This window comes from Schistocerca serialis, chromosome 4 (assembly GCF_023864345.2).
Source record: "Schistocerca serialis cubense isolate TAMUIC-IGC-003099 chromosome 4, iqSchSeri2.2, whole genome shotgun sequence".
Lineage (NCBI taxonomy): Eukaryota > Metazoa > Arthropoda > Insecta > Orthoptera > Acrididae > Schistocerca > Schistocerca serialis.
Window position 1 is genome coordinate 783664462 of NC_064641.1, and position 24152 is coordinate 783688613.

Consider the following 24152-nt stretch of genomic DNA (forward strand, 5'->3'; position numbering starts at 1 on the left):
CGCGTCTGGGCGGGCATGCGCAAACTGCCAAGATAAAAGAATTGAACTATAGTAACATGTTTCAGACCAGTATTTTCACATGCTGTAGTAACGATGTGTGAATTTAGCAGTACATTTGTTCTTAATAAAGTGACAGGTGACAATGATTCTCATCTTTCCAACTTATATTTTTTACCTATTCTCCAGGTATTGTTTCACCACAGCTAATTTCTTCAGCTCTGTTTTCTGTGGCTTGTATGTATGGCTTAATAACAATGTTTTAAACCACTCTAGATCTGGAGAATTATACAGTCCTATTAAAGACAGTGCATTTAGTGTGCCAGGTATGTGCGATATTCCTTGGGAGCACAGTAGTAGCACAAACTGTTTTTATACTGTCACTGAGAACATGCACTAAAATGTGAGCTGTGCAGCACAATTAGCTGAAGGCATGATATACTCTGGAGAATGGGCACAAACTACAAGTAAAAGAGACAGGAATATAAACCACCTGTGTTAGGATTTGATTATAGAAGAGGCTGCACAGATTTGATAGCCATTCAGTAATTTTAAGAAGTCGTTGGAGCTATGTATTTGGTGTGATACGGGGAACAACTGTGAACATCATGTTAAAAGTTGTAATAGTACTTGACTTACTACATTGTGTTCATGGTTAAACATTTTTAATGACCAGCAGTGCTGTATTGTAACAAGAACCCACTTACTAAAACTGTAAATTTATAGAGAGACAGTTGGCTGGCCAGCACTAAAGTATGTCTAGGTTTCAGAAATGCTTGTTCCTTACTCTGGAAGGAAAGAGAGAGAGCTTTTGGAAGATTGAGAAAGAGTTGCTGCAGGTCACTCAGACCCTGATAGAGTAGGGCCCACCTTTTTCGAAAATGGGGTAGTTAAAGCAGGGAATGAAATAAGACTTTCTGTGGATTTTGCTGTACTACAACTACCATTCTCATGCATCATATGTGGTAGACAGATTCCTTCAAATGCTGTTAAATCATGTGATCCTTTTAGTTATTCTATGCATGTATGAAATGCAATGAAATGTGTGTGGTTTTTTTTCTTTTTTACAAAGTTGTGAAAGTAGCTTGAAACGCTATTTAATGTGAAACTTGGATATGTATGATAAAAAGTAAGTGCTATGTCCTTTATGTATTCATGTGGTGGTCTTCGTAGACTGAACTATTATGACAAAGTAGGAAAAAAATCACTCCTATTGTGGTGGAAAACTCGTTAAACATTGTGTTAGCAAATTTTTATTATTTATTCTTAAATGTAACTGTGTTTTATGTGGTTTATTTGTATGAAAACCACTTTGCTTTGCGTTGTAGCCCATCTGGCGCAACTCCGTTGATCCAAAGGTAAGACATCATGTTTCTTTCAGAGTCATGCATGAATGTAGTAAATGCTGCGAGGGCTGGCTTCCTTTCTCCTGCTTAGTAAATATTCATATTTGTGTATTTTTTTATTTTATTTTAATCGCTTGGGATACATAAATGTTAAGATTGATAATAGGGGTCTGTGATGTCAAATACTTTTTCTTTCCTCTTCCCATGTAGTTTGCTGGCTTTTTTTTTTTCATCTGAGAATAACAAACAGAAGATTTTTCTAAATTTGAAATATAGGGTTTACTGCTAAGTTCCAGAACAGTGGTGACAGATTTTGCACATTAAAATGACTGGTAAGTGGGAAAATTTTCTGTAGGAAAAAGCAATACTGATCAGGTCTTTGTTGTGATACGAGAAAGAATAACTGTGAAATGATGATAAATTTATTTTGGCAATCATTGCACAATTATGTAAACTGAAAATAAATAATAGAACAGATCTGAAGAGAGATCCAGAGTGATCCAGATTGTGGGAACAGTACTCAGCGTAAATGTAGCAGTTTTAATTAAAACTTCATTAGTCTTCTTAGTGAATATAGAACTTAATTACACTAGAGACTATGGTATGGGCATGTGTAGCAGGTGGTCGGCTGATTCAAAGCCGCACTGACTGTTAATCAACCTTGACTGTTTCAAAAATATGAAAATGTTGTACAGAGATCACTTACCAGCTACAAAATTTCTTGACACATTTTGAGGTATAAACCTCACTGTCGGGCTAGAATGGCAATACACCCAGTGGTATTAAAGTTGTTTTGTAGAGTCTTGGTGTGTGCTGTGGTTTTATTTTGGAGAAAGTGGAGGATTATCAAACAGGAGCTGTTCACATTCACATTAGGTGATATCAAATAGTGTGTAATAAAAACTAGACAGCAAAACAGAAAATGGAAAATTGAGTTTGAAAAGATAAACCAAATTCAATGAAATCAGTTGATTAATTTAACATAAGGATTATGTTAAATGATAATCACTGAGAAAAGGACTGGCAAATAATATGGTATTTGTGGTCCATCATGATGCAAATATGTTCTTTACACTCAAATTAGTCGTGTCAATAATTTTGTCTTTATCAGTGGGCTTTTAGAAAGACATATTTTGTTATATACATATAGGAAATGAGTTAATGTAAAATCTCAATGTAACTAGTTGAATACTGATGTCGTTCAGTACTTTATATTTTTTTGCATTAAGGCAAATTCAGAGATCCAATATTGTCCTGTAGACAAGGACCTATCAGGAGAAGAGCTAGTAAATTCTATAACTGTTGAGTGGTGTTAATGCAATAAGAAAGAAAAGTCAGTGAAATGAAGAGAAGTAAAGAAAACCGATGAAAATAGGGAACAAGCAAATGAAAATATACACATGACTAGTAAAATGTAGATACAACCATAGATTATGTTGTGCCAGTATCCAGATTGTTTGTATGGAGCATAAAAAGAGGAAAAAGGCGATAAAAACATGAAAGGAGATTTTGTGCAGTTGGCATGCCCAAATTTCAGAAAGATGAGGAATACTACCAAGAGTGAGTATGTTAGGTAGAAAAGAAATGCAGAGCATATTACTAAGTCATATTCAGTATGCCTGCAACATTCTCTGTGTTCCGAAAGTGATGCGTGCTGGTGAAGCTACTCTTTACTGCTTCATTGCAAATTGTGTTCAGAAGAAATGCAGAGTATATTACTAAGTCATGTTCAGTATGTGTGCAACATTCTCTGTGTTCTGAAAGAGATGCATGCTGGTGAAGGCTACTCTTTACTGCTTCATTGCAAATTGTGTTCAACACCACAAACAAGCATATTTAAATATGCTCTCTAAGCTTAATGATCCTTTGTCTTTTCAGCACTGTAGCTTACCCCAATGCTGCCAATATACCCAGGGCCGGTTTAAGGCACAAGCGACACAAGCCGTCACTTGGTGCACCAATCTGAGAAGGGTCCAAAGGTGCCACGCCTGTAAGATTTCTGTAGAGAATTTATCTGAATTAGTAGTGGTCATTTGGAGTGCCAGTCTTAGAGGAACACTCCAGTGCAAGATTTGTTTACAGAGGGGGAGGGTGGTGCCAAATAAGTTGTTTGTGTGGAAAAATGTTCTCGAACCGGCCTTGCATGTACCTTCCATTATCTCCTGTTCGTTGTTTGCCCCAATTTCATTTTCCCCACAGCCTTTTAATCTCTTAATATACTTGTTTTTTACTCACATATGCATAGATCCACAGTTGACGCATTGTCACTCCTTTCTACTACCTTAGCAAACATCTTACAGTCATCTCCTGTACTTTTCCTCTTCTTATTGTGTATAAGGAATGTTGTGATTATGTTTGCCTCTACATAATACATCTTCATTTTAACTTTCATTTGTTCTTAATAATTTTAATATTGATATTTTTCCAGTCTGCAGTAATTTATTTCTCGTAGCTGCTAATAACTGTATTACATGTGCTCTAATGAGAAATTCATTCAGGGTGATGCTTATTTGCAATAATCTCTCCAGTTGATTTTCTGTAATGAATGTGTATTTTTCCTCAATGTATGTAACTTTAATGATATCTTAGAATATATTTTGTATTTGTATGATCTTATTGACACATAAAAGCAAGGTGAAAATTTCTGCCTGGCATTGAAAGATTTTCAAAAATGCAATGTTCTGAAACTCTCTCCCCTGTAGCTTCATGTACTATGTCCAGTGCTTTCCCAATGATTTGATTAATTCCCTAAAATGTAGTTCTGGAAGAACATTATAATATCCACCTACTATTAACACACTGCAGGCTGACACTCGGATGGCTGATGGGAGTGATCGTAAAGGGTTCTGCAATTTATGCCACTCCCATCAGTCAACTCACAGTGAATTAGCTAGGACTGTATGAATAGTACGGTCGCCCTACCTTTTTCACAGGACTTCATTACAGTCATGTTTCTTTGGATGTAAGCTTAGTTGAAAGTCAGAGAGTGCCAATAAGCTGAATAAGGTGGATGTTACAACAATCTGCACAATGGTCTTTCCATGACCAAAGCATCCCTATCAACTGACGAATTGCATTGAATGACATGGATTGCATTTGTTAGTTATTGTTTTGCTCTTTGCAAGGTAATCAATGTGGAAAATCCCTTTCGTATCCCAGAAAACATTAACAATAATCCTTTTGATAGAGTGAATTGACTTAGCGATGTTAGGATTCTAAGAATTCAACTGATTTCATCATTAGCATCTTTTTTACTGTGGGTGGACATGGGCATATGTTCTGTTGTAGAAATGAAGTAATGATTTGCCAAGATATTTGCTTTGTGGTAAGCATTCGATAAATTTAACCAAATCTTGCTCATAGTAAGTTCCCCATGTAACGAGCACCATACTCTTTCGTGATGTGTATGTGGCGTCAAGTATTTTATTCATCCCTAGTCAGCACATAGTCCATTATGATATTGTGCACTTTTGTAGTATTTTCATTTGTGAGAGCAGTGTTGAGTTTTCAGACATGTTGACCTTCTTGCATCATCTTCATCCACATCATGTTCAAATTCAACTACCCATTTCCCATTTATTGATAATGAAATAAGCCTTCCCCATCTTACTCATGGTATTTATAATTTGTGCCAACTTTGGTTGAATTTTCATTTCAGAATGCCATGGTAACAGGTTATTCCATTTTATCCATTTGAATGAAAACACACAAGTACTTTTTAAGAGCTGGGCATACAAAGCTCTTCTGCGGTGAAAATTGACACTTGATTTAACCTATTGTGTTTGCAAAAAAGAGAGAGAGAGAGAGAGAGAGAGAGAGAGAGAGAGAGAGGAGGAGAAGAAGAAGAAGAAGTTGATTGGTATCAGTGCCATGAGTGCAGCAGGCTAAGAAATTTTCCTCATGCGTATTGACCTGATGACAACATACTGTTGTGGGCACTAAATTACTCAAAAATTTAAACTCAACCTTACTGATTAGAGAATAGAGAGATTAATTTCTGTTCATATATTGCTGATATTTAAAAAATCTTAGAAAATCTGATGTATACAAAAGGCATAAAAGTAGAAAATAACAGATTTTGAACTTTTTACTTTCTTTTCTCTCTCTTTCTCTAGTAAGAAGTCTTTTTGTTAAGACACAAATGCCTACAAAAGTTGTGACACCTAGATAGATTTGTGCAAATGAATCCAAACTCAAATTATGTGTAGAACACTGTACAATAATAAATGATTAAAAGTACAGAGAGATAGTGAATATTTAGTTCGAGCAATCCTCTTTTATATCAATATTACACTTAGCTCAATCAGTGAAAAAGCATAAAACATATTGATAATGTGAAAGGAAGTGCCATTGTGCATCATTGATGTGAAGACTATGAATCAGCATGTGACAGATTGAACAGAGCAAAGTGGTAGGTCTCATCCCATCGGTTTGCCAAGCTTTGGCATTGCAGCTTGCACAAGGCATGCTGCTGCAAGAGTGGCAGCTTTGGGGAACCAGTGGATAGGGGAGGGCCTTAGTAGTAGCAAGTGGGTAGAAAAAAACACAATGTGATCATAGTGTGGGATGATAGCAATTTATTTTCATTACCGTAACTGACCGCATGTTTCGTCCACACTGTTAGTTCATTGATAACTGTATAGGGTGGGACCTCTCTGTATCAGTAGTTCAATGCTGCCCACTACTGCTTGCACTGGGATCATGCATCCCGCTGCATCAGATTCTCTAAACCATGTCCATTGGAATCATTGATGAATATGTGAATGTCATTGCTGGTGTGCTTAGTAGCAAACTGTGGTCTTTTCAGATGAGTCCTTTTTCAGTGTGTCATAGTGATAGTCCAAGGGGAACAATTTTTAGGTGTCTTTCCTTAATGGAATACTATTAACTTTTAACTTATTTTCATTTCCTCTTATCTTTGTACAACTCCTGCATTCAGCTCTGGACATATTTCAAGTCTCTGTCTTCACTTGAGCATCCATCCCTCCCACCCAATATGTTACCAGTACTTGAAATTAATATCTCTCAGTATATGTAACAAATATATTTTTTTTGGTATAAGAATCACCTACACTAATGACTTCAGCTCAATCCTCATTTACTGAGTTGAAACAAGGATATGTTCCTTACAGTGGCCACATATATGTAACATGTTGCGGAATTGACGATCTGGCAGCATGCACTGTTGAGCAGCACAGCGTGCAAATCCCAAATGTGATATTTTGGGGCTTTATGTGATATAACAGCAATTCAAAGCATTCTGAGCATTAAATACTGGACCAGGAAAGTTTTAGAGCCCCTAAGCACTCCCTCTATTTCATGCAACTCAGCATGCCTTATTTTGGCAAGTCAATGCTCATCGCCTTGTCCTCCAGGGGCATATCTAGGCCATATTTGATACTATAACTTTCAAAGGCTCTGATTTCAGTACATGATGGAGCTTTGCGTTATACTAACTATTCAAAGTTATGAAATTGTGTAATCCTAATCTGTGCTGTAAAGTACATTTCAGTTGTATGTACCCTTGGTGTTGCAAATTTCACCAACCTTAGTATTTAATTCTCACCTTGTTCTTATTGTTTTGAAAGACAACTCTGCCTGTTATACTTCTTCCATCAATCTCTTTCTCTGGTAAAATTATCCGAGTCAACACAAGATGCTGACAAAAAGAGGCAAAGCAGAAAAGTCAAATGAGAGGAATAGCAACACATTCTGTAGATAACTAACTGTAAATTTCATAAATCCAGTAACCCGGTTTGACAGATCTTAGTAGATACCCATTTTCCCCATGTGCCATATAAAAACTTGGCATAAGAACTTTCTTGGAATGTGTTAACTATTCTGTGTCAAAAGCAAGGCAGTAGAATGTACTAAGCTCAGGCCAGTTTCTATTGACATATGTGTGGCATATTTTTGGCAATGCCTCGAGCCCAGTTGCTTGAAGCTGTTGTGATCACATAAATTATCCACTGAGGTACCTTTTTGTATAAACAGTAGTTGTTATTAATCCATTTTCAACGAGTTACATTTGAACTTAAATCTAGAATTAATTTTAAAATCTCTTAAAATGACTCTTTTCAGATAATTTATGAAACTCAGGAACTACACTGACTGACAAAAAAAGTTAAGCACCGTGAAGGGGAAGAGGAGATTAAACTTCGTGTTGAGTGAGTGTGTGGTGGTATTTCAGCAATTAAATTTTTTCTTTTCAAATTTACAAAGTACTTGACAGTATGATCCCACTTATTAGTGTAATATTGTACTCCCTTGTGACCTGAACCAACCTGATTTGATTGGGAAAGGTGTCATAAAGCTATTGTATCCTCTTCTGAAGCAGTTCACCCACAACTGTTGTTACTGGTCATTGATATTGTGGCACTAGCACCTAGCTGATGTCGAGCTGGTCTCATACAAGTTCTAGCAGGGACAGACTTGGCTATCTTGCTGGCCACGGAAGTACCTCAACATCATGCAGACAGTTCATAGACAAACACCATGTGTTATTGAGCATTGCCCTGTTGAAAAATGGTGCCACGATACTGGTGCATTAGAGATACCACATGGGGAAATAGTATGTCAACGATATACCATTGTGCCACCAGATTTTCTTCAATAACCACCATATATGACCTGAAGTCATACCTGATGCCTCCCCACACCATGACACCAGCAAGTAACATCATTGTGCCTCTCCATAACATCAAAAGAATGGGACATGTCACCAGATCACCAGTGTACCTGCCGAACGTGGTCATTTGGAGTAATGCAGAACTGTGATCAGCTGCTGAACGCTGTGATGCCATTCATCAACAATTTGGGCTTTCCAGTTACAGCCCCACTCCAAATACAGCAGTTTGTGTTGTGTTAACAGCAGCGTATGCAAGGGATGGTAATTCTGTACACCAGCTGTTGTTAGTCTCTGACCAATGGTCAAGACAGCACAGAATGTTTCAGGGAGTCCATTGCTTGTTCCCGGATGACAGCTGCAGATGTGAAAGGGTTATGATGTGCTTGGTGCAGAATACAGTGATCCTTCCCTGTGGTGGTCAGACATGGTCAGCTGTAACCTTGACAGTGTGTTCACCTGTCCTCAAGTTCCTATACAGTCAAACATTGGGCCGCTGTCCAATCAGAATGCCCCACAAATCTGGACATTGCACGATTGAAACAGCCAGTCAAATGGAGACCCACAAGGAGGCCTCTTCTAAACTTGGGTGCTGATAAAGCTACCTCACATGAGTATGTAGCACCTCTGTGTCCTTCAGAGTGATCATTCATCATCTAACACTGTCCATGCCTCTTATATAATGAACTAGTCCTGAGAACAACACTAAACATTAACATCATGAATACAACTGGCGGAAAATCTGTTAAACCGTGACAGCGGCTACCAGCTGGACAGCGCATGGAATCCCATCATCTCCACGATTTGCTCAAATCGAAGACGACAGAGTGCGTCGACGGCCGTGGCAAACAGCAACGCAGAGAGCGACTGAGTTCCGCTATTCCACCAGCGAGGGCGCTGCCGGCAGGCAGTGTGGTTCAACTATCAAGTTTTCGGCGCATGCGCAGAATACTTACAGTACGCTACATATTGCGGAACAGAGGACGTTTTCGCCAGTCTGCGACAGCTCACCTGAAGATGACTGGCAGGTGCCCAGTTGAAATATCGTGCAAAGTATTGAACGACGACCGGCTGCAAGCCCGAAATTTGTTTGAACAGTCAATTCGCTGGGAAAATTTTAAAATTCACATCACGAATGTATTTTGGTAGCTGCCCTATCTGTCACACACATCTGCAACTGTAGTGATTTACATACCTGCCAATGGTATATGTGTGCACAAAGTTACATTGACAGCTGACCGTGACATTAGTTGCTTCACTTTCTTTGTCAGGCAGGATGCCACACACAGGAGTAAAATGAAACAAAAACTGTGTTAACGAGAACTTTCATCCAGATTATCTGAAATATTTGTATTAAAATATTGGAAGTTGTGCAATGAGAACAGTGTTCTCTCTCTCTCTCTCTCTCTCTCTCGTGTGTGTGTGTGTGTGTGTGTGTGTGTGTGTGTGTGTGATTTTCTTCAAGTTTTCACACTTTTTTTGTGGTTAGAAATATTTGATAATTGTATGATATTGATATTTTTGATATGAAACATACAACAGAATTTTCAATGAAAAACATGAAGCTGCATTTTAGTTGAATTAGAACATTTATTTGTTTTGTGTCATATTACAGGAAGAAGAAACGAAAGCGTATTGTGGACTCAGATTCTTGTTCAGATATCAAATCGGGCAGTGAGAGCAGTGATTTAGAAGCTCTGTTTGGTACTAAAAGGAAACGCAAACACAAGTCAGAATCCAGTGACATAGACAGTAGTAGCAGCTCCCCTTCAAGCATTGAACTGTGAGTTTCTTTCCCGTTTCGCTTGTTTAGTTAATAGTGTCATTGCTGATTATGTTGATGCTGATACTATACTGTATTTATACTTCTACTAATACTATTACTACAGGGTGTTTATAAATGAATATCGGGATTTTAACACTTTATAATATTTATAATATTAAACTTACAGTTATAAATGATATGTCCAATGGAAGAACAACTCAAAACAGTTTCACCAAGAACCTTATAAATGTTCAATGTGAGCACCATTTGTCACACGGCAAACATCAAGTCTATAGCTGAGTTCATCCCAAACGTTGATAAGTGTGTCTTCAGTGATTGTAGGAACAGCTGCTTCAATCTGGTTTCTTAATTCAGGAGGTAGTGGAGACACATACACATTATTCTTGATGAAGCCCTAAAGGAAAAATCGCATGGCATTAGGACGTGTGAGCACGGAGGCCATGCAAAGCAAGCCATGTCATTGGACCCCTTGTGGCCTATCCAGCTCGTGGGTACAGTGAAGTTCAACCAATCGCGTACTTTGCTAAGCCAGTGAGGTGGCGCACCATCGTGCTGGAAAATGAAGTTATCTGGCTCATCTTCCAACTGAGGGAAGAGCCATTGCTCTAGTGTATCAAGGTAACAAGTGCCAGTTACAGTAGGTTCACCAGAAAAGAAAGGCCCATAAACTTTCCGCCGGGATACGGCACAAAAAACAGTCACTTTAGGAGAATCTCGTTGCATTTGTACCACCTCGTGAGGATTTTCTGAGCCCCACATGCGCACATTGTGAGTGGTAACATTTCCACTACTGTGAAACGTCAATTCATCACTGAAGACAACATGATCCAGAAAATCTTCATCATCATGTAGCAACACTTTGTTCCTGAAGTTGGCACGTAATCCATGGTCTGCCGACTTTAGAGCCTGTAATAACTGTAAACGGTAAGAACATAGTTGTAAGCGTTTTCTTAAAACTTTCCAAATAGTCGACACAGAAACTTGTAATTCACGACTAGCCTTCCAGACTGATTTCTTTGGGCTATGAGTAGTCGACTCTCTCACTCGCTCAACAGTCTCTTCACTAACTCTTGGTCGTCCTGTGCTCTTCCCTTTACAAAGGCAGCCAGTATCTTCAAATTGATGATACCATCTGCGAATGTTATCATCATTTGGAGGATCACAACCGAACTTCAGCCGGAATGCATGTTGCACAGTAACTACAGATTCTATCTTCGCAAACTGCAAAACACAAAACGCTTTCTGTTCACTAGTCGCCATCTTCGCTACTACCGCTGTGTAGCGGACTGCGGCGGAAACATTGCATGCTGCGCATGTGCACTGGTGCCAAACACAACTGTTTGATGAGTTGCTCTTTCATTTGACATATCATTTATAATTGGAAGTTTAAGGTAATAAATATTATAAAGTGTTAAAACCCTAAGATTTACAAACACCCTGTGTTACTGCTGCTGCTGCTGCTAAAAGAGATTCTTTGTGTGCACAGTCTGTCACAGTAGAGTTGGGTCTATTACTAATTACTCTCTGTCAACATAAGAATATTTTCCTGATGATTTTCAGCATAACTGTGGATTGGTGACAATACTACAAAAGCGTAACTGTGTACCAGTTGTAAAGAATCAAGCAGGTTTATCAGATCACAAGCATAAAATATTACTCTGTTGTTTAGTACATGGAAGGAGAGAGTGGGAATAGTTCGTGAACTTGAATTGTCTGCTGCATCAGAAAATGCTCTGGCACGTGTAAGATAAGAGGCATGTTTCAGGCAGATATGAAAGGTGCCTTACTTGCTGTTGTAATAATATTTTCTAGTAGCCATGTGAGGAACAAAAGAGCTTGTGCAACAATTCTGTAGCTGTGGATAAAATTCTAGGAGACAGCACAGTGAACTGTACACAGTAAGTTAACAGTATAGAGTAACCAATGTTTTGTTTAATAAATTCCCTACATTTAAAGCCTTAACCATGTTTCTACGATTGGTAGGCAGCATTATTTGTAGTGTGTGCTTTATACTTACAGTGATGCGTGTACTATTTACTGTAAGAAATAATAATATGATCAGACTTAAAATAATGTAGTACATTGCTACTTTATAACTGATGAATTTCTGAAGTGTTACAAACTGAAAACATTATTACTGAAATTTTTGTGTTGTGATATGGTATTTCAGTAGAATGAGAACTTGACAGTAAAAATAAAATAATTTGATAATAATAATAATAATAATAATAATAATGAAAAACATAGTTTTAATTTTTGTTATGATATGGATCTTCTGCATTGATTACATTGTGGGGAAAGCATTGTGGATGAAGCAGTCTTTACATACAAGGTATCGTATAAAGGATGTTCGTTTAACAACAAAAACAATCAGTTATTGACAAATATATTTAATTGGTTAGATAAAAAACCTACTCCCTAAGTGGCGGCAGAAAACACACAAAAGGCGGTTGCAATTGACAAACTTTCAGAGCCAGTGGCTCCTTCTTCAGGCAGAAGGGTTGAAGGGGAAGTTAGAGAAGTGAAGGAAAAGAAGTGGAGAGGTGTAGTAAAAGGGGTAGATTTCAGGAAAGTAACCCAGAACCGCGGGTCAGGGGAGACTTACCATACAGGATGAGAAGGAAAGACTGATCGTTAGGGACTGCATCGGACGAGATTTGAAAAACTGAGAGCTTAACGGTGGTAGACAGGGTAATATGGAGACAGAGATTACTGCTTAACATTTTAGTTTTTGGCCAAAAAGGCCTTTTTCACACACACACACACACACACACACACACACACACACACCGCATGACCATTTCTGGCTTGCTGCAGTTAGAGATGGTGGTCGTGTCTGTCTGTGTGTGTGTGTGTGTGTGTGTGTGTGTGTGTGTGTGTTTTCCACTTCAGAAGAAGACCTTTTGGCAGAAAGGTAAAATGTGTAGCATCCTTTTTGTTGTGCCTGTCTGCAACACAACGTCTCCTCTGTATAGTGTGAAACCATCTATCCTTTACATAATATTATAACAGTAGCCTGCAGAATCACACCACCACCACATCTACATCTAAATCTACATTTATACTTCGCAAGCCACCCAACGCTGTGTGGCGGAGGGCACTTTACGTGCCACTGTCATTACCTCCCTTTCCTGTTCCAGTCGCGTATGGTTCGCGGGAAGAACGGCTGCTGGAAAGCCTCCGTGCATGCTCAGATCTCTCTAATTTTACATTCGTGATCTCCTCGGGAGGTATAAGTAGGGGGAAGCAATATATTCCATACCTCATCCAGAAACGCACCCTCTCGAAACCTGGATAGCAAGCTACACTGCGATGCAGAGCGCCTCTCTTGCAGAGTCTGCCACTTGAATTTGCTAAACATCTCCGTAACGCTATCACGCTTACCAAATAACCCTATGACGAAATGTGCCCCTCTTCTTTGGATCTTCTCTATCTCCTCCGTCAACGCGATCTGGTACAGATACCACACTGATGAGTGATACTCAAGTATAGGTTGAACGAGTGTTTTGTAAGCCACCTCCTTTGTTGATGGACTACATTTTCTAAGGGTCCTTCTTTCTATGTATTCGCAATACATTACATTTGTCTATGTTAAGGGTCAGTTGCCACTCCCTGCACCAAGCGCCCATTCGCTGCAGATCTTCCTGGATTTCGCTACAATTTTCTAATGCTGCAACTTCTCTGTATACTACAGCATCATCCGCAAAAAGCCGCATGGAACTTCCGACACCATCTACTAGGTCATTTATATACACTCCTGGAAATGGAAAAAAGAACACATTGACACCGGTGTGTCAGACCCACCATACTTGCTCCGGACACTGCGAGAGGGCTGTACAAGCAATGATCACACGCACGGCACAGCAGACACACCAGGAACCGCGGTGTTGGCCGTTGAATGGCGCTAGCTGCGCAGCATTTGTGCACCGCCGCCGTCAGTGTCAGCCAGTTTGCCGTGGCATACGGAGCTCCATCGCAGTCTTCAACACTGGTAGCATGCCGCGACAGCGTGGACGTGAACCGTATGTGCAGTTGACGGACTTTGAGCGAGGGCGTATAGTGGGCATGCGAGAGGCCAGGTGGACGTACCACCGAATTGCTCAACACGTGGGGCGTGAGGTCTCCACAGTACATCGATGTTGTCGCCAGTGGTCGGCGGAAGGTGCACGTGCCCGTCGACCTGGGACCGGACCGCAGCGACGCACGGATGCACGCCAAGACCGTAGGATCCTACGCAGTGCCGTAGGGGACTGCACCGCCGCTTCCCAGCAAATTAGGGACACTGTTGCTCCTGGGATATCGGCGAGGACCATTCGCAACCGTCTCCATGAAGCTGGGCTACGGTCCCGCACACCGTTAGGCCGTCTTCCGCTCACGCCCCAACATCGTGCAGCCCGCCTCCAGTGGTGTCGCGACAGGCGTGAATAGAGGGACGAATGGAGACATGTCGTCTTCATCGATGAGAGTCGCTTCTGCCTTGGTGCCAATGATGGTCGTATGCGTGTTTGGCGCCGTGCAGGTGAGCGCTGCAATCAGGACTGCATACGACCGAGGCACACAGGGCCAACACCCGGCATCATGGTGTGGGGAGCAATCTCCTACACTGGCCATACACCACTGGTGATCGTCGAGGGGACACTGAATAGTGCACGGTACATCCAAACCGTCATCGAACCCATCGTTCTACCATTCCTAGACCGGCAAGGGAACTTGCTGTTCCAACAGGACAATGCACGTCCGCATGTATCCCGTGCCACCCAACGTGCTCTAGAAGGTGTAAGTCACTACCCTGGCCAGCAAGATCTCCGGATCTGTCCCCCATTGAGCATGTTTGGGACTGGATGAAGCGTTGTCTCACGCGGTCTGCACGTCCAGCACGAACGCTGGTCCAACTGAGGTGCCAGGTGGAAATGGCATGGCAAGCCGTTCCACAGGACAACATCCAGCATCTCTACGATCTTCTCCATGGGAGAATAGCAGCCTGCATTGCTGCGAAAGGTGGATATACACTGTACTAGTGCCGACATTGTGCATGCTCTGTTGCCTGTGTCTATGTGCCTGTGGTTCTGTCAGTGTGATCATGTGATGTATCTGACCCCAGGAATGTGTCAATAAAGTTTCCCCTTCCTGGGACAATGAATTCACGGTGTTCTTATTTCAATTTCCAGGAGTGTATATTGTGAAAAGCAATGGTCCCATAACACTCCCCTGTGGCACGCCAGAGGTTACTTTAACGTCTGTAGACGTCTCTGCATTGAGAACAACATGCTGTGTTCTGTTTGCTAAAAACTCTTCACTCCAACCACACAGCTGGTCTAATATTCCATAGGCTCTTACTTTGTTTATCAGGCGACAGTGCGGAACTGTATCGAACGCCTTCCAGAAGTCAAGAAAAATAGCATCTACCTGGGAGTCTGTATCTAATATTTTCTGGGTCTCATGAACAAATAAAGCGAGTTGGGTCTCACACGATCGCTGTTTCCAGAATCCATGTTGATTCCTACAGAGTAGATTCTGGGTTTCCAGAAATGACATGATATGCGAACAAAAAACATGTTCTAAAATTCTACAACAGATCGATGTCAGAGATATAGGTCTATAGTTTTGCGCATCTGCTCGACGACCCTTCTTGAAGACTGGGACTACCTGTGCTCTTTTCCAATCATTTGGAACTTTCCGTTCCTCTAGAGACATGCGGTACACGGCCGTTAGAAGGGGGGCAAGTTCTTTCGCGTACTCTGTGTAGAATCTAATTGGTATCCCATCTGGGCCAGTGGACTTTCCTCTGTTGAGTGATTCCAGATGCTTTTCTATTCCTTGGACACTTATTTCGATGTCAACCATTTTTTCGTTTGTGCGAGGATTTAGAGAAGTAACTGCAGTGTGGTCTTCCTCTGTGAAACAGCTTTGGAAAAAGGTGTTTAGTATTTCAGTTTTGTGTGTCATCTTCTGTTTCAATGCCATCAAAATCCCGGAGTGTCTGGATATGCTGTTTTGAGCCACTTACTGTTTTAACGTAAGACCAGACCTTCCTAGGATTTTCTGTCAAGTCGGTACATAGAATTTTACTTTCGAATTCACTGAACGCTTCATGCATAGCCCTTCTTACGCTAACTTTGACATCGTTTAGCTTCTGTTAGTCTGAGAGGTTTTGGCTGTGTTTAAACTTGCAGTGAGCCTCTCTTTGCTTTCGCAGTAGTTTCCTAACTTTTTTGTTGAACCACGGTGGGTTTTTCGCGTCCCTCACAGTTTTACTCGGCATGTACCTGTCTAAAACGCATTTTGCGATTGCCTTGAACTTTTTCCATAAACTCAGCATTGTCAGTGTTGGAACAGAAATTTTCGTTTTGATGTGTTAGATAGTCTGAAATCTGCCTTCTATTACTCTTGCTAAACAGATAAATCTTCCTCCCTTTTTTTTATATTCCTATTTACTTCCATATTCAGGGATGCTGCAATGGCCTTAAGATCACTGATTCCCTGTTCTGCGCTTACAGAGTCGAAAAGTTTGGGTCTGTTTGTTATCAGTAAGTCCAAGATGTTACCTCCATGAGTCGGGTCTCAGTTTAATTGCTCGAGGTAATTTTCGGATAGTGCACTCAGTATAATTTCACTCGGTGCTCTGTCCCTACCACCTGTCCTAAACATCTGAGTGTCCAAGTCTATATCTGGTAAATTGAAATCTCCACCTAAGACTATAACATGCTGAGAAAATTTATGTGAAATGTATTCCAGATTTTCTCTCAGTTGTTCTGCCACTAATGCTGCTGAGTTGGGAGGTCGGTAAAAGGGGCCAATTATTAACCTAGCTCGGTTGTTGAGTGTAACCTCCAGCCATAACAATTCACAGGAACTATCCACTTCTACTTCAATGCAGGATAAACTACTACTAACAGCGACAAACACGCCACCACCGGTTACATGCAATCTATCCTTTCTAAACACCGTCTGTACCTTTGTAAAAATTTCGGCAGAATTTATCTCTTTCCGTACCTATAACGATTTCAGCTTCGGTGTTTTCTATCAGCGCTTGAAGTTCCGGTACTTTACCAATGCAGCTTCAACAGTTTACAATTACAATACCGATTGCTGCTTGGTCCCTGCGTGTCCTGACTTTGCCCTGCACCCTTTGAGGTTGTTGCCCTTTCTGTACTTGCCCGAGGTCATCTTACCTAAAAAACCACCCAGTCCACGCCACACAACCCCGGCTACCTGTGTAGCCGCCTGCTGCGTGTAGTGGATCCTGACCTATCCAGCGGAACCCGAAACCCCACCACCCTATGGTGCAAGTCGAGGGTGCCAAACTGTAACAGGTCAAGGAAAGCTGTGGACAAACTGACATTAAACCTTAGCAGTTATGGTTTATCAGGATAGGTTTGAGTTTTCTCTTGGGCATGGTAAGCTCCGTCGATGGTTTGGGAGACAGGTTTGATATGTGGGAAAGTGGTAGACAGACCAGTGGTAAACATATACATAGCCCTCTTTCATTCAGTCATTTAACTTGACTCCTCCTTAAACGTGAACAAGTCTTTATTGTTCCACCCAGCTAGTACAGTTATTAAAATGCATTTTTTTTCTTCATGTAATATTCCACACTGAGCAGCAGGCATAGTCATGGCCAGTGATGTAGACAGGCAAGCTGTGTACCCTGTGGAGAGTTGACACAGCGAGCTGACTCGGTGATGGTGTGGACACCACAAGTGGTTCAGCTGTGTTACAGAGCAGGCAGTGAGTTTACATCTACATCTACATGGATACTTTGCAAATCACATTTAAGTGCCTGGCAGAGGATTCATCGAACCACCTTCACAATTCTCTATTATTCCAATCTCATACAGTGCGCAGAAAGAACGAACACCTATATCTTTCCAATGAGCTCTGTTTCCCTTATTTTATCATGGTGATCATTTCTTCCTATGTTGTTGGTGTCAACAAAATATTTTCGCATTCGGAGGAGAAAGTTGGTGACTGGAATTGCTTGAGAAGATTGCGCTACAACAAAAGTCTTTGTTTTAATGATGATCACCCCAAATCGTGTATCACTTCAGTGACACACTCTCCCCTATTTCGTGATAATACAAAACATGCTGCCCTTCTTTGAACGTTTTTGATGTACTCTATCTATCCTATCTGGTAAGGATCCCACACCAAGCAGCAGTATTCTAAAAGAGGACGGATAAGCATAGTGTAGGCAGTCTCCTTAGAAGGTCTAATACATTTTCTAAGTGTCCTGCCTTCCCCACAACATTTTATATCTGTTTCTTCCAATTTAATGTTCGTAGTTGTAATTGCTAGGTATTTAGTTGAATTTATGGTCTTTAGATTTGACTGATTTATTGTGTAACCAAAGTTTAACGGATTTTTTTACAACTCATGTGGATGACCTCACACTTTTTGTTATTTAGGGTCAATTGGCAATTTTTGCACCATACAGATACACTATGTGATCAAAAACATCCGGACACCCCCCAAAAACACACTTTTTCATATTAGGTGCATTGTGCTGCCAGGTACTCCATATCAGAGAGCTCAGTACTTCTTAGAGATCGTGAGAGAGCAGACTGGGGTGCTCAGCAGAACGGATTTGGGACGTGGTCAGGTGATTGGGTGTTACACGTCTGTACGCGAGATTTACACACTCTTAAACATCCCTATGTCCACTGTTTCCAATGTGATAGTGAAGTGGAAACGTGAATCGATACGTACAGCACAAAAGCCTACAAGCCGAACTAGTCTGTTGACTAACAGAGACCACCGACAGTTGAAGAGGGTTGTAATGTGTAATAGGTAGACATCTATCCAGACCATTGCACAGGAATTCCGAACTGCATCAGGGTGCGCTGAAGGTACTATGACCGCTAGGCTGGAGGTGAGAAAACTTGGATTTCATGGTTGAGTGGCTGTTCATTAGCCACACATCATGCCAGTAAATGCCAAACGACACCTCGCTTGGTGTAAGGACTGTAAACATTGGACGATTGAACAGTGGAAAAATATTGTGTGGAGTGACGAATCATGGTATGCAATGTGGCGATCTGATGGCAGGATGTGGGTATAGCGAATGCCCAGTGAGTGTCATCTGTCAGCATGTGTAGTGCCAACAGTAAAATTTGAGAGCGGTGGTGTTATGGTGTGGTCATGTTTTTTGTGGAGGGGTCTTACACACCTTGTTGTTTTGTGTGGCACTGTCACAGCACAGGCCTACATTGATGTTTTAAGCACCTTCTGGCTTCTTGCTGTTGAAGAGCAATTCAGGAATGGTAATTGCGTCTTTCAACACAATCAAGCAGCTATTCATAATGCACGGCCTGTGGCGGAGTGGTTACATGACAATAACATCCCTGTCATGGACTGACCTGCACAGAGTCCTGATCTGAATCCTATAGAACAGCTTTGGGATGTTTAGGAATGCCGACTTCGTGCCAGGCCTCACTGACCGACCTCGATACCTCTCCACAGTGCAGCACTCCATGAAGGATGGGCTACCATTCCCCAAGAAACCTTCCAGCACCTGACTGAACATATGCCTGCGAGAATGGAAGCTGTCATCCAGGCCAAAGGGTGGGCCAACACAATACTGAATTCCAGCATTACCGATGTAGGGTGCCACGATCTTGTAAGTCATTTTCAGCCAGGTGTTCGGATACTTTTGATCACGTAATGTATCTTTTCTAAATCATTTTGCAATTTGTTTTGATCATCAGCTATCTTTATTAGTTGATAAACAACTTAAGACGTCTGCTCAGATTGTCTTCCAAATTGTTTATATAAATAAGAAACAGCAAAGGGCCTGTAACACTACATTGGGGAACGCTTGATTACCCCTCCACCAACTACTATGAACTGTGACCTCTCTGACAGGAAATCACGAATCCATTCACATAACTGAGATGATATTCCATAAGCACGCAATTTCGCTACAAGCCGCTTGTGTGGTACAGTGTCAAAAGTCTTCCAGAAATTCAGAAATGAATCTGAAATCCCTTGTTAATAGCAGTCAGTGCTTCATGTGAGTAAAAGCTGGTTGTGTTTCACAAGAACGATGTTTCCTAAATCTATGTTAACTGTACATCAATAGACCATTTTCTTCGAAGTTTTTCATAATGTTCAAACACAATATATGTTTAAAAATCCTGCTGTATACTGTTGTTAATTATATGTGCCTGTAATGTAGTGGATTACTCCTACTACCTTTCTTGAATATTGGTGTGACCTGTGCAACTGTCCAGTCTTTGGATACGAATCTTTCATCGAGCAAGTGGTTGTATGTGATTGTTAAATATGGAGCATACTCTGAAAGGAACCTAATTGATATACAGTCTGGACCATAAGACTTGCTTTTATTAAGTGATTTAAGTTGCTTCACTACTCCGAGGATATTACTTCTGCATTACTCGTGTTGGCAGCTGTTCTTGATTGGAATTCTGGAATATTTACATCGTTTTCTTTTGTGAAGGCATTTCGTAAGCTGTGTTTAGTAACTCTGCTTTGGCAGCTCTGTCTTCGGTAGTATCTCCGTTTCTGTCGTGCAGAGAAGGCATCAGTTGTGTCTTGCCACTAGCATGCTTCACATATGACCAGAATCTCTTTGGATTTTGTAGCAGGTTTAGAGAGAAAGTTTCATTTTGAAAACTATTATAAGAATCTCACATTGAAGTCCACACTAAATTTCGAGCTTCTGTAAAAGATAGCCAATCTTGAGGATTTTGCGTCTGTTTAAATTTGGCATGTTTGTTTCGTTGTTTCTGCAACAGAAACAGGTCAGAACTGACCTGTTTTGTGTACCAAGGAGGATCAGCTCCACCGTTTGTTAATGTACTTGGTATAAATCTCTCAATTGTTGCTGATACTATTTCTTGTATTTTTAATTTGGAAGGAGTGGAGATTGTCCCTCAGAAAGGCATCAAGTGAATTTTTATCTGCTTTTTTGAATAGGAATACTTTTCATTTATTTTTGGAGGGTTTAGGGGTTACAATATACAGTATTACTATGACAACCCTGTGTTCACTAATCCCTGTATCCGTTTTGATGCTCATTATCAACTTCTGGATTATTCGTTGCTAAGAGGTCAAGTGTGTTTTCGCGTGGGCTCATGAACTAACTGCTCAAAATAATTTTCAGAAAATGCGTTTAGCACAATTTCGGATGATGTTTTATGCATACCTCCAGAATTAAACATGTATTTTCACCAGCATATCAATGGTAAATTAAAGTCGCCACCAACTATGATCGTATGAGTCTGGTACATGTTTGAAATCAAACTCAAGTTTTCTTTGAACTTTCAACAATTGCATCATCTGAATTGGGAGGTCGGTAAAAGGATCCAGTTATTATTTTATTCCGGTTGCCAAGAATGACCTCTGCCCATACTAACTCACAGGAACTATCTACTTCAATTTCACAACAAGATAAACGCCATGATCAACCGTGTTTAGCCTATCCTTTCAGAACACAGTTAGTTTCTACACAAAAATTTTGGCTGAGCTTATGTCTGGCTTTCAATGTTGTCATGTTGGTTGCCTTGCGGAAGATCATGGTGCTGCCCAGACTGTGACTCCAAACTGCTGGCTGGACTTTGGTGATGGCAGCTGGAGCAATGGCAGCTGCCTGGACTGGACAGACAGACAGAGCTCCCTTGTTCGTAGTTCAGTGGTGGCAGAATTATTGTGACTGTGCAGACAAACACAGACTGGGTGTTACTTATTGCCCAGTCTGCCAAAATAGGATGGGCTGGTACGGCCGTGGGACAGTTGTGGAAGACGTGATGTTATTGTGTCACACCGAAGCCTCTCTTTGTGACCATATTTGATAAGGTATAGGTGTCTTCCTGAAGGCAGCTGGGTGCTGCAACTGACAATAGGTCACTTGCAGTAACCATTCTGATGTGTCTGGGCACATGGGACGATGTAACACCCTATTCAGCCAGGCAATGGCCAGTGCAATGTGTTCCATGCCCAGCAACTTCTGCTCCAACCTATTTTCTGAGTCTTGGGTTCATACAATATTGTTGTTATTCCATCCTTGACTTTCCATTGTTTCTTGCTGTTGTATGATTTCATACACAAACAAGTAAATACATAATATCTGATAAGTAGGAAATAGTGTTCTGTCATAGTGATAAGAATATAAAAGGGGCATAGAGGAAATTTAGCTATTTATTGTCTATATAGTTCATGTGTATCAACTGCTCCTAACTTGGGGTTGAGGAATGTTTCACAAACCAAGATAATTGAGATATTCTACTTTCATCTTTATGGATAATATGGAAGGAATGCGAAGAAAAGAGTTAAGTTGCACGAATGAAGGTATCCTGTCAGATGCTGTCCAATGAATCTTGGCACTCAAGTAAATGGACAAACTAAATATAACTGGTGACCAAAAAGTTTCTGTTTGAAGGCTGTACATTCCAGAATCTGTATGCCAGTCAAGCAAAATCACTGTGAGCAATCGTCTCACTAGGCTGAATATACCCATTTGCTAAAAACACAGTGTCTTGCTGTTTGAAGAAGTCCATAACTATTTGCTGCACATCCTTATCTGACAGGAATCATTGATCTTTCAGGGCATTTTATAAGGGGCTGAAGGCATGATAATCACATGGGGAGAGATCAGGACTTAAAGGACGGCTGCTCAAGTGTCTCGCACTTGAGTTGTTGTAACGGATGAGGCTGGCCACCCAGATCAACTGGCATCTTGTGACGAATCGCAACCAGCACAGAATTTGGTGCATCATTCCACAATGGTGGTTTTTAACAGACATACTGTCCCATTTACAATGTCATTCTGTAATTCTTGTCTATCAGCGTTAATCCTTTGCTAGCCAAGAAAAGAATAACAACACATTCGACGTGCTTTGATACATTTGGTAATAACGTCACCATAATTCACATTTCTGCGTTTACCACACCCACATCAGAAAGACATGAATGCCTATATTTTGTGCTTGTATACCTACAGCACAGTCATGCTGTGTTGTCTATAAGCTGCAGCAATGCACTCAAATGGAAACTTTTTGATAGCTCTTATAGGTATTTTGCAGCTGTTGCACATAATTCACGTATTAACTCTAGAAGAGTTGCGAGTCCCTCTGAAATAAATGAGTCTAGTGTTGTTCTCATATTTGGCATGAACAGACTGCATCTGTATATTTTTATGCTTTATAAGCAGGCTGCTTTGCTCGGTAGGCTGCTCTTTGCCAGTGAAAGTACATTTACAAATCATGGAATGCTGATATTTAGAAGTATGTGTTATTACATTTCTGAGAATCCATGCAGGTTAAATTTGGGCAGTAGTGGAGTGTGAACATTCAGTGCGGCATTATTGAAGACATTGTAATTAGTATTCACTTGGAAGAAATGTTAATGGATAACAGATCACATAATTTCTTACCAAAGCAGTACTGGCTGCCTTAAAGAAAGTAGCACTTGAAAAGTATAGTATGACATACATCTTTACATCTCATTTATTCATTATTTCATATATGTGGTACCAGTCCAGTGAATGCTCAACTTATTACTCCCTTGTGGCTAGGAAAATCCTCATCCAACTTTGATCCGTAGGTAAGATGTAATGGCATTATCATTGGGCCTGCATGTTCACTTTGTCACCACTAGCCTTTCTTCTCTGGACTGAGCTGCAAGATGAAGCCTGTGCACAAGTTCCAGTGGCTGGAGAGGATTTAAATCATTGCATTGTTGCAACAGTAAAGAAGGAATGTTTCAATCTCTCCAGAACGTCTAGGACATCTGATTGCAGTAGTAGACATGGGGATTTCAAACACTTGATGACATAAATGGAATTTTATGGAAGTATTTATTACCATTTTTTATTTAGATTTCCTTTTTGTAACTGATGCTGTTTTATGAATCCATTTCATTAAGAATTTGAGAGAAACACACACAACTATTACCGTACTTACTTGGTGATCTTTCTTAGATATTACGTAAGTTGCCTTCCAGTAATTGTGACAGTCCAACCAAATATTTCCAAGTGTGATTTAACTTCAATTTTATATTAAACCTTTTGCAACTATTTCCAATTTATAATTACACTCTCTTAAATGTAGGTCAGGATAGCTATCAGTTTGACATTCGAAACGGATAAAGCTAAGGTTCAGTGACAATGTTATGAAAAGGATAGATCGCTACTCACCATACAGTGGAGATTTTGAGTCACAGAAAGGCACAATAAAAGGAGTGCTAAGCAAGTAAACTTTTCAATTAAAACACACACACACACACACACACACACACACACACACACACACACACACACACACACGATCACTGTTTCTGTCTGTTGAGGCTATATACCAAGCAACAGTGCATGATAGGAGAAGCATTCTGGGTGGTGGGGGCATAGAGGAGGCTGGGGTGGGGAGGGAGAGGGATAATGGGG

General features: G+C 40.7%; 1 protein-coding gene across 2 annotated transcripts in view; it reads left to right on the forward strand.

Annotated features, from left to right (window-relative positions):
* LOC126473359 (transcriptional regulator ATRX homolog) overlaps positions 1–24152 on the forward strand; it is a 479699-nt gene that overhangs the window by 207594 nt on the left and 247953 nt on the right. Inside the window, exons 15-16 of one of the 2 annotated variants that reach the window (XM_050100365.1) lie at positions 1326–1355; positions 9584–9751. In XM_050100365.1, the coding sequence (XP_049956322.1) occupies positions 1326–1355; positions 9584–9751 (198 nt within the window). The remainder of the gene's footprint in view (positions 1–1325; positions 1356–9583; positions 9752–24152) is intronic. The other variant, XM_050100366.1, reaches the window with a different exon arrangement.